The sequence below is a fragment of the Arvicola amphibius genome, chromosome 7, assembly GCF_903992535.2.
Source record: "Arvicola amphibius chromosome 7, mArvAmp1.2, whole genome shotgun sequence".
Taxonomy (NCBI): domain Eukaryota; kingdom Metazoa; phylum Chordata; class Mammalia; order Rodentia; family Cricetidae; genus Arvicola; species Arvicola amphibius.
This window is the reverse complement of record NC_052053.1, coordinates 60,831,159-60,843,318: the sequence shown is the minus strand read 5'-3', so window position 1 is coordinate 60,843,318 and position 12,160 is coordinate 60,831,159. Positions and strand designations below refer to the sequence as shown.

Sequence of the window (12,160 nt, the reverse complement as noted above, 5' to 3'; positions counted from 1 at the left end):
GTGGTCAAGTCCTGACTGGAATATTCTATGAGACTTGATCATCTCAGCCAGCAGTCTGGAGGCTGTTCTGGATGTAGAACTCAGAGGAAACTCCAACAGAGGTCCTCTGAAATGTTGAATCATCTGGACCATCCTTTCCTATTAGAGATTTCTCAGGGGGGTCTTTCTTAGTCAAACCTGATTTTTCTTAAGCCAGAATAAATTCATAGCCTCTCATTTCCTGTGGAAACAAAAGCCAAACCTCTTCTTCAAAGTAGCATATCTTTTGACTTAAATTTTAAAGTCAAGGGGAGGGGGAGTGGAGGGGGGAGGAGGAGGTAAATAGGAGGCGGGGAGGAGGTAGAAATTTTTAATAATATAAAAAAATAAAGCTATCAAACATGAAAAAAAATTTTGAAGTCAAGGCATTTTCAAAATATATGTGGGATTAATCAGCAGCATTTGTAATAAAACGTCTTTTAGCAGCTGTTGCTCCTTCCTCAGCCATCAAACAAGTTAAAGACAACACAATAACATACAGTATCCGGATGCTGTGTATATTTTTCATCTTTACGTGGCTTTATTTTAAACTCTATTTCTTTTATTTTTATTTTTAATTTTTGAGACAGGGTTTCTCTTTGTATCTTTGGTTGTCCTGGAACTCACTCTGTAGACTAAGCTGTCCTTGAACTCACAGAGATCTGCCTGGCTTTGCCTCCCAAGTGCTGGGATTAAAGGTGTGTGTCACCACACTCAACTACTCTTTTCAACTTTCCAAGTTTGCTATTAACTCTCAAACACATGCATAGAAGGAATAAACTCTCCATGCATAAACTCTCCACCCATGATATCTAGCATTCTAGGGGAGGCACATGGGCACAGGAAACTGATAGGTATCCTTCTCCAGAGCTTTCTCTAAACATACCCCTGCATGCATGGTGTCATCACATCTCAGTGTAAGACTGAAGTTACTGCCCTAGACCTTAGAATATATAGAACTGGTTCACCACTCATCTGGAAGTTCATACTCAACCCTCTGATCTGTACCACTCTTCCCTTCCATACACTTTAGCAGCCTTAGGACATCTAGTCATTACCCTACTATGTTTTCTTTTTCATCATATAGTCCAGTAGCAATAAGTATTCACAATATCATGGAGCCATCACCCACTTCCATCTGCAGAGCTTTCTCATCCTCCCAAGCTGAACCTCATTCTATTCAGAAAACCCCCATCCTCTTCACCCCAGTCCCAGCATTTACTACTTCTGCCTGTCATTATGAATCTGGCTTCTCTAGCTTGTGCAAGTGGATTCATATAGCATCTGTTCTCATGCCTCACTCTTTTCAGTTAGAATCATGGCTGCCAGGCTTATCCATGCTGAATCGCAAATCAGATTTCCTATTTTATGTTGAGTCATATTCTATTCTATCACGACAAAACCTACCTACCTGTCTCTGAACACCGGGGCTGCTTCCTCCCCTTGGCTAGCATCAGCAATGAGCATGCAAACATCTGCCTGAGTTGTTGCTTTTATTTCATTGGGTATCTATTCATGAGTATGGCTATAATGTCACAGCTGTAACTATATACTTAATTTTGAGGTACATTACCATATTTTATCTACTTTCAGCTAAACTAAGGTTTCTAGCTAGTCTAAAATGTAACGCTCATACTTTAATGTCCTCCTGCCATTCCCATGGATTCCCTGCCTCCTTCACTTCTGGCTCTCTGCCTGAAAACTCTGTGCCTGGCTAGATCCAGGGTCCCCTGTCTTCTCAAGTCATTCCTGGACTTTGAGTATTGCTGATGCAAGCTTCATCACAGTGATTATTTTCATGATAAATAAAGGCTTCTGTTCCGTTGGAGACTCCCTATGCCAGGATAAAGTTCAAATCACTGTTCCTGGTGGAAGATGGAGGTGGGAGCATGAGGGGGATGGTTTGGGGGTGTTAAAACATGTGCTCTTGTGAGTTTGTACCACCCCTCTCCACTCTGCTGTACAATGTCATCTATATAACAAAATTAATGGGAGGTGGGGTGGGAGACACATCACACCCCAATACCAGAATGATGCATCTATGTTTCCCTTTAACGTCTAAAATTTAAATCCTTAAACGACCTATAATGCTTCTGGGTTTGCTTCCTAGCACTGCAAAATAAACAAGAACCACAGCTAAAGGAGAAGGGCATGCTGGGAGATGGGGTTGTAATCTTATCTATTGTCCTGGATGACCTTAACTGAACAAAGAGTTGTTGGGAAGGAGACAGAGGAGGAAGGCCTGAGGCTGAAACACCTGGGAGGTCAAGAGGTGGCTTCAGTGACAAATGCAGAAGAGGAAGAAATCAAAGTGGGATCAAGTAAGACCACAGACAGCCCTGCGAGGCTTTGAAGCCTGCCAGACTTGTAGAATATCTGGGGTGTAGTGCAATGGATTCAGGGGATTTAAGAAGAAAATAGACTTTCATTTTTGAAAGTTAAGACTGGGTATGTTTGGAGGCAATTTAAGGGACAAACAACATATTAAAGACTTGGAAAAAGATATTTGATGGCTCTTATAACAATCTAAGAGAATGTGATGGTTTGGGTCAGGCTGGCAGCAGCAGAAGTGGCAGAAAACACCCTGATTCTCAGAATATTCTGAATGACTGCTCTCTGACCTGAACTGTTACTATATCCTCCTCTACCTGAGGACAGCAATAAGGACTGAAACGAATGTGGCAAGGCAGATGATGGTGTGCTGTTGGGTCTCTGTTTTCTGGGAATGAAGATACATGGCATAAGCTACCGGATTCTGGAAAAAAAAGACAGAGGAACTTTCTAAAATTAGACAGAGGCCTGATGAGCCAGATCAAGATTTTGTTTCTCATCTTCTACAGGCAATCAGTTGCCTTATGGTGAATGGGTCGGCAGAAATACTTACTGTTAGCCATCAGCATGTGAGAATGCTAATGCTGCATGCCAGACTGCCATCCATCCCTTTAAGAAAGGAGGTATTAATGATTACAACCACCCTTGTGCTGATATTGGGCCTTTGCATACACAAGAGTTAACTCTGGCTATGGCCCTCCAAGGACCGGCAATGCCTCAATTATTGGCACCCAACAAGGAAAAAAGGAATGAAGAATGACGAATATCCCAACTTTATGTTAAAAGTTTGTTGTTGATGCTTTGAAAAGAGCAAAAGAGCTGTTTCTTTTGCCTTTATTATACATTATATGGATGATATTTTGCTTTCTACAAAATAATAATGATGATGATGATAAGCTAAAGGATCTGTTTTAAACATTAAAATTGGATTAGCTTTAAATTTGTATGCCTTACTTAAAAATTAACTTTTTTGTTTAATGCTTTAGCATCGGCTTTTGCTATTTTATACCCCTGTGTAAAGGTTAAAAACTGACAATGCTCCTGCATATACTGCCAAACCTTTTCAAGAATTTTGGCGACAATACGATATAACCCACATCACAGGCATTCCATATAATAGCTCTCAGAGTTCATCTGTTAGCATCCAGGTATCTTGGTTCCCCTTGGGAACCTGGCACAGTGCGTCAGGCCCTGTGCCTTGCATCACACTTGCCCGCATGGCCAACAGTAACCTGTTCCTTTAAGAGATAAGCCTCGCCTACTCCTGCTCTCTTCTGGCCATTCTTCTGAATAGGCAAGCAGATCTTTGCCTCTCTCTCTCCCCCATCTTTCTGTCCTGTGTTGTTATCCCTGTCACCTCCCCTTGTCACCCTCCCCCCTTACCCTTCTCTCCCTGGGACTCGCTAAAGTTCCTGCATGGTAAATCATAGCACAATCTTTTATGGAAAGAGCTAATGAACAACTTAAACATAACTTACAAATAAAGATGAGTGAGGTAGTATGAATACTCCCCACAATATTTTATCTTCTATTTTACATAAAATTTGGGCAAGGATAAAGAACATTTTAAGATCCCTCTGAAAAAATTCAGGGTCACGGTTCTTTGTAGAGATGTCATGTCTGGCCAATTGAGTGGCCCAGCTCCAGTAATCCACTGGAGATGGGGATGTGTGTGATGTGTGTGTTTTGTCTTCAGGGAAGCTGAGGACACCTGGTAGACTGGCGCAATCTGTGGGAGAGGTACAAGGAAGTTCAAAGTGGCTACAGAGGCTCCATCTGAAGAAAAGAAAGGATAACGGAAAAACAGAATCATCAAACCAAAACAACAGAGCCTCCCTACCAAAAGTGACTCAAAAATTAGTGTCTGAAGGAATAACACTGATGAAGTCTTAAGGGAAGGATGTGCCTGCAGAATTGCTTGGTGTTGCTGTGCTGCCTCTGTTGCAGGCGTCTGCTCCTGCTGAGCCATACTGAGCTGTGGACCTGGTCCTCTTGTGCGTCACTGTGTTAACTGGGAAGAAAATAGCATTCCTGTTTATGTCAATGACTCAGATATTGGGTGCCCCCACTGCTAATTATATTGTTTTCCAAAAATGGTTACATGACAATTTAAGTATTGATAGCCAAGGTTTACAACAAAACTTTTTTTTTTTTTTTTTTTTTTTTTTTTTGTATTTTGAGACTGGATTTCTCTGCAGCTTTTGAATCTTGTCCTGGAACTCACTCTGTAGGACAGGCTGGCCTCGAACTCACAAAGATCCACCTACTGCCTCCTGAGTGCTGGGGATTAAAGGCGTGTACCACTACTGCCCGGCACATGACAAAATACTAACTAGTCAATATTCAAAGTTAGATAAATTACCTTCCTCCAAAGTTCTATTTCAGAACTCATTGTTATGGGTATTCCCACAGAGTTAAAAACAGATAACAGTCCAGCTTTTACTAGTACAAATTTTAAGAAATGCTGGTAACAATGACAAACTCAACACATCACTGGAATTCCACAACCCACAGGATCAGACATTCATAGAACATACACAGTCCACCCTTAAGAAACAACTTTTAAGAAATAAAAAGGGGGAATACTTCCTGAGATTACCTTACTAACTTTAAAATTTTAAAATTTGCCCTACTGGGAACCTATTACTTGAGCTTCCTGGCATCTTCAGGATGCTCAACCTATATGCAGCCATTGTCCTGTCCCACATCACTGGGTACCAGAATAAGACGTTTCCTAAGTAGTTGTCTGAAATCTCCAGACGAGGACTAGAAGAGGGGTTTCTGATGCCGGGGGCATGGATCTTTGTTCCTGATTGCACAGCACACTTGTGTCTAGAGTTGTACTTATGCCTGCTCATGCTTATCTTAGGATGTCAATGGCTCCAAACAAGAATGAATAATCCTAAAATTTAGAAAATAAAAAGGGAGAAATATCGAAACATGGTCAGAAGAATGGCTCGTGGTGAACAATGCCTTGGGGAATTCTGAGAGAGGCAGAGGGCCTTTTACCTCAGGTGCATCTTGTTCCCTTGATTGTTCTTGGATGTGTTTCATGCTTCCTATGACAAACATTTACATTCAATTTATAAGACATGTTTACTCTTGTTGGATGTCAGAATATAGCAATAGAACCCAATCTGGTCAGTGAACCCTTGATATGGCTGTCTGCCTTGCTTTCATGCTTTCCCAGATAGAATCCATACTATGTTCCAGGTGATTGCATTTAAGAAAGTTCTGGGAAGGGCTGCTCATGTGGGGTTTTCCTCTGTATGTTGTGAATATGTTTTATTACCATTGGTTAATAAAGAAGTTCCTTTGGCCTATGGCAGGGCAGAATATAGCAAGGTGAAAAATCCCAGAAAAGATAGAGGAGGAAAGATGGTGGACTCAGGAAGATGCCATGTAGCTGACACAGTAGAAGGATGTCAGAAACTTATTAGTAAGCCACAGTCTCGTGGCAATATACAGACTAATAGAAATGGGTTACTTTAAGATGTAAGAGTCAGTTCATAAGAAGCCTGAGCTAGTAGACCAAACAGCACTGTAATTAATAATTAATATAGATTTTGTGTGATTATTTGGGTCTGGGCAGCCAAAGTGCAGTCTCTGTTTACAAATGGTGCTCACTGTCTGGCATGGATCCATGTAAGACCTAAAAAAGCTTAAAAAAGGGCTTCTAGACCTACAAAAATGGAGGCCAAGCACAGCTTCTTGGTAGCCATATATTTTCAGATAGACTCCGCTAGCGGTGAGCAGAGGCATGGTTCAGTGTGGTTCCTTTAAGAGAAGGCTTCCTGACTCAGCATTAGCAGCAAAAACTTTGGCTCCTTTAAGAAACAGCTTCATAGTTCATGTTGGTGGCACAAATGGCTCTGCCTCTTTTGGGAGGTCCTGTTATGGGGCACTTGAATGGGGTTTGTGGGCAGTGTGCTGCAAGTTACTTGGTGGCAGCATGGGCCAACTGCTTTTCAGAGTTGTGGTGGTGAGCATGGCTCCCAGAACTGGAGGTAAACAGACCTCTGCCATGTTGGAAGCTGAGAAGGGTGGAACCAGAAGCCAAAGTGGCTGCTCAGGTCCTAGCCATGCCTGCCTCACAGTGTACATCAGTGATCGAAAAAGGAGTACAGACACACAATAAAGAGATTCAGACAGAAATAAACATCTGAATAGGTCATAGTGTGTTTTAAAATGGGTATAGACAGTTATAGAAAGATATAGTTTTAAAAAATAAAGCAAAGTCTTTAAAGAGACAGTAAAAGTAATATTAAAAAGCCACATAAAGTTGGAAAATACACAGAGAGTCTGGATTATGCATACTACTGTGTTTCATTTGAACTTTTGACTGTTAATGAGTTAACTGCAGAGATATATTATTGTGGGTGCTACTAAGTTAAACCATTTTAAAGGTATCTTGACTTAAAAATTTGAGTCTAGGGATATGTTACTTTGAAAAAGAATTTATGATTTTTGTTTCTGCAAAAGACAAGAACCTGTGAATTCCTTCCAAGTTAATATGGTTTGATGGAACCCCGAGTAAAGGTCTCTGTGGACCCTAAAAATACTTTGTCCAACAAACAGTAGGAAGCAGTTTGGAGAAAATGACAAATTCCCAAAAATAATTGTCTATAAATGTTTATTTTCATTTTAAAAGGGTTAGTTATGTTGGTCACACTCAATTTCTAAAAAAAAATGAGGATATGCTATAGAGATGAATACTTTACATTGGTATAAATCTTGGTCTATTGATACAAATTTAAGGTCAATTTTGTTACACTATGTACATGTATATTTCTACTCTTGTTTAAGGTATTATGTTTATACAGTTCATTAAAAAATGTAATGTATCATTAAAATTATAGATTAGTAGATAATCATCTATAATAGTAAAACTGTAGTCACGTTAGTTAGGTTTTTGTGCTGTAGATGTTAAATAACTCTTTGCTTGATTTTGAGCACTAATCTAGTCCCATTCACTGTGTCCCCTATAGAAGGACTTTGTTGTAATTATGTAGTTTTAGAATATATTTTAATGTCTTGAAGGACAAAGGTCTCTTATAGTTCTATTTTAAAATTATTTTGGCTATTTTAAAAACATATCCAGTGCTGTGTGGTGGCGGTGCACACCTTTAATCCTAGTACTTAGGAGGCAGAGGCAGGCGGATCTCTGTGAGTTCCAGGTCAGTCTGGTTTACAGAGTGAGTTCTAGGACAGCCAAGGCTACACAGAGAAACCCTCTCGAAAAAAACAAAAACCAACCAAGCAAACAATCTTCAGGAAAGCTTTATTTATTAAAACACAAATAATATAACACTATAGTATCTATCTATCTATCTATCTATCTATATAGTATATATATAGTAAATATATATGTATATTTCTGAGAACAAGAAAGACAACCAACTCTCAATGTTCAGAGAAGAAAGAGTCTTTTCCAAAGTTACCTTAAAAATGTCTAGGTCATCAATAAAAATTCATTTTTCCTAGTAGTTCCTGTATTTCTCCTCAGTATAGAGGAGTGCTGTGTATATCCCGCCTGTCTTTGGGTGTTCTAGGCATTCTGCTGGACACAAACCAGTTATCAAGTGAGTGTGACTTGTGGCAATCATGACACTATAACCCAAGCATGTCCTTTATTGATGACCTAGACATTATTAAGGTAAATTTGGAAAACGCTCTTCTCTGAACATTGAGAGTCACATTCTTCCTTTAGTTTAACTATTACCAGACATGAGTGGGAGAAGAGGCCGCTCCATTTAATGTCAGCCTCTGTTTGCACCATGATGCACTGTGACTTATAAAACACTAAAGATACTAAGCTATGATGACTGAAAACAGCATGGGGCTTCTTGGGGAGAATCTCAGGGTCACAAATAAATAGGTCCTCTGTGGAAATTAATACAGACTTAGAATATATCACCAGGAAATTGTCATTTTGCTTCGGTCACATATTTGAGATGTTAATTCGGACAAGTCAATCAATTTTAGAATTTTTATGATCTGTTAAGAACAGTTCATGGAATCCCAGATTTAGAATTAAGTGGGAAAAATATAACTCAACTAATTTGGAAGTTTCTAGAAGCATAAATGGCATCAGATTAAAGACTATTTTAAACCTAATGTGGAAAAGGCAAGTTTCTAGTGTAGAACACATAAATTTTTTGGCACTGTAAGTCCATACTCTCAGCACAAGCCCAGAGTGAACAGTTCTACCAGGAAGCCAGTGCCCAGTGCTTTGGTGTCAGAGCTGAATTTCCTCATCATTTTGAGAATAGAAGTTCTTTACTAATAACTACGAGTGCAGACAGGACCACTGAGGAGAGGGTGCCTGTCTGCCTGCAGTAGCCACAGAATGACTTGGACAAATACAGGGAGACTCTAGCAAGGAGAAGACAAGACAAAAAATAAAAAGAAAAGAGAAGGGACAGACAGCCAGATAACAGACACTTTAGAAACTCACAATGCCCTAAAAATTGAACAAAATCAGATTGTTGGTGATATTTAAAGACCAACCCAGAAATTTAGAAAATAACACACATAGTCTCATGTAAGAAGTCTTCAATACAAAAGCAAGTCATGAGATTATGGGTGTGCGACATAATTTAGTTTCAGTGGGAATTTTTGTGCACCTCTAACAATGAGCTTTCCCTGAAACACTGATTTCATTGAAATTGCAGACTTTCCCTTGGCATGTACTTCAGTTGTGGAAACAACCGCTGTGCAAGCTGAGGCGTAACTGCCTGGTGAGGAACACTAATGCACAGAGGGCTGAAGATGTCTTGACACCCAGAAAAGGGTGAGGAAGTCAACGGGGAGGCCATTCCATCAACCACAATGGCAGTGTCACAAGAAGACCGCGGTCTCGACATCAGATTGCCTGACTTCCTGCTCCACAAAGGGAGTCATTTAAAATCCCTGCTTCTCTGTTTCCTCAGCCACACACAGGAGATCTTAAACCACAGGATTTCAAATATTTCAGCTCTTTGATTTTATGTCACCTATGGATTTCAGCGTTCAAATTTATGGTGAGCTTTTAAAAAAATGTCATTTTTACAAAATACTGTACTTTAATTTGAAATAAATCTTGAAAAATCTTTAATAAACATCAATATTAGTAAGAAAACAAAACACTTCATGCTACTCAATACTTTAACAATCTGGTTTTGTTTCCAATTGTCTTGCGAAATATACCCTCAAACCATGGAATCTATACACTTTTACCTCCAGGTACAAATCAACATTAAAATGAGATAAAGAAACAAGATGTTAAAGACATCATTACAAAGGTACAAAGGTAGCTGGCACACACACAGGCCAATGATGTAATTTATTTGCAACATTTTCCCCATGTTAACGTAGTGAAGGATGTACCTCACCTGCTGAAGAAACGGAACCCACTTGCAGTCTACCAGTTCCCGGCGATAATGTCTTGTGAAGGACCCGACGTAAGACACAAATGCCGCCGTGAGCAGCATATCTCCACACAGCGTCTTCTCTTGAGTTTCGAAGGACTTAATGGACTGACCCCATCGAATCTTCTCTGACTGAAGGATAAAATTACCCATATGTAATTACAGGGTGAACATCAACTCCGCAAGTGCTTAATGCAGTTACCTGACAAGATGGTTCAAGGCTATGACCTCCGCACCAGCTCTGGGAGAACGGAGCAGAACTGGGTGGAGTGGCCGCTATAATCTTTTGCATGTCTGAAACCCATCATCACCACACAGTTCTCCACTCTCTCCAGCCAAGTTCAGCACCATGTGACATGAGCTCAGTCACGTCTTGTTTTCTCTGCTGCACTAACTCTTTAATCGTGATTGGGGTCCTTCTTAATGGGTCAATCAACTACCAGCCTGTTCCTCTGGGAGAACGGGCCTGAGACTTGCTGCTACAAGTAAGTGCTGTTAGGATTTATTTTTTAAATAAAGACATCTCACTCTGTAACCCTGGCTGGCCTCCAATTTGCAATGCTTCTGCCTCAGTCTCTCTAGTGCTAGCTGTACTAGCACCATGCTCAACTGTTAAAATCCTGATGGCAGCCTGGCTCGTCTCCATTCTTACCTCCCTCACCCCCTTTATTGGCAATAGCACCATACCGCTTTAACCAAGATTTTTTTTTTCTTAATATACTGGCTATGGGCTGACAGACAAAGAAAACTGTCAAACATCATTCATGTTAATTAAAACATAAAACTTAAAAGCCATTTATTTTGAATTCTGTTAATTAAAGGATGATTCCAGCAATAACCAAATTCAGGCCATTTTTCTAATATAATCATTAAATCAGTGGCGGGAGCTCTGAGCCATGTTAACTGATGGGAAGCAGGGCCCAGCCAACTTCAATGACAATACTCTAGAAACTATGTTGACGTCCTTCTATCTAGTGGGCTGGTCATTTAAATCTGATTTACAGGTTAAGTATGTAGAGCCCTTAATATTGGATTTGTATAAAACTGCAATAAATACGTATGGATTGCCTGAACTGCAAGATACTCCACTAATTTACTTCATTTTGAGGCATGTGAAAAATTAATTAACATTCTAAGGACGTGAACATTAATAGGAGCTAAAATAATCAACAATTTCATTCTATATGGAAAGAGAATCCTAAGAGTTTCCTCTTCCCTCTAGGAAAAAAGCAAAGTCACAGGAAACAGGACTGACACATGAGACAGAGAACTAGAATGTCGGCTTCCTGCAGACCGTAATAGTACCAGCCGGATGGAGGGTTCCTGGAGTTGTTCCGGTTTACTTCACCATTCCAGCTGCACTGCACAGACAGGAGGTTCAGCTCTCTAGTCCTCTTTCCAGAATTCATTACTTTCTCTGGGTGGGTGGCATAGGCCTTTAATCCCAGGACTTGGGAGGCAGAGGCAGGCGGATCTCTGTGAGTTTGAGGCCAGCCTGGTCTACAGCGCTAGTGCCAGGACAGGCCCCAGAGCTACAGAGAAACCCTGTCTTGAAAAACAAAACAGAACAGAACAAAAAGAACTAGAATTCCTTCCTTTCCTTCCTCAGCCACAGATAATCCATGCTCAGGGGACTCTCATCCACCTGCCTCCATCTCTGTAGTCTCTGCTTTGTCTATGATAATAAAGTGTGCCCACTTCATTCTCCAAAACACCTTTGGGCTTGAGATTACTAAACACAGACTTATTGGCTGTTGAGATCGTCAATAATTTCATTTCAGCACCCCAGCCACATAAATCATTACTGACACTGGCTAACAAGGGTTTAAGAGTTGGAACATGTCCTGTAATAAATTTCTGGACAGTTAAAAATCACTATAATTTTATTCTAATGCATTATAGATTGCCTGTAATGTCATCCTGGCTGGGGTGACCCATTTCTAATTTTGAACAGCTGTTCAGCTCAGGAGTTAGTTAATGATTAAATATAAATTGCCTGATTTATTAGTCTGAATGGCTGAGCTTCCAGGTCAATGCTATATAGACAAAATCATCAGTCTTGATGCTTTTCAGAAGTTAACTGTCTCCTGTTCTAGTCAGAAAGAATTTATCCTCAAAGGAAAAGATCTGACATGTTCAATTAATCCTTCAAAAATATTTTTTTTTCTTACTATTTAACAACACACAAGCTTCCCCCTCTTTTATTGTCTGAAACAGCATGAGTCCAGGCTTTGGACCTATCCCTGCACAGTAAAGATAGTGGGAAAGGCCTGCTTCTACCATGCTAGAATTTCTATAGTAAAATCAGGAGCAGTCTAATTACATGACATTTTTTCTAATCTCCCTCACAAATGGGAAACACTGTAACTACTTAAATCTTACTTCATTAAGTAGAAGCAGCT

At 40.1% G+C, this 12,160-nt stretch overlaps 1 protein-coding gene across 1 annotated transcript in view; it reads right to left on the bottom strand.

The window, feature by feature from the left end:
- Window positions 1–12,160, bottom strand: part of Dnah11 (dynein axonemal heavy chain 11) — a 317,751-nt gene that overhangs the window by 77,038 nt on the left and 228,553 nt on the right. Inside the window, exons 63-64 of the mRNA XM_038336393.1 lie at window positions 9,723–9,890; window positions 2,797–2,799 (exon numbers count right to left, since the gene is read on the bottom strand). Of these exons, the coding sequence (XP_038192321.1) occupies window positions 2,797–2,799; window positions 9,723–9,890 (171 nt within the window). The remainder of the gene's footprint in view (window positions 1–2,796; window positions 2,800–9,722; window positions 9,891–12,160) is intronic.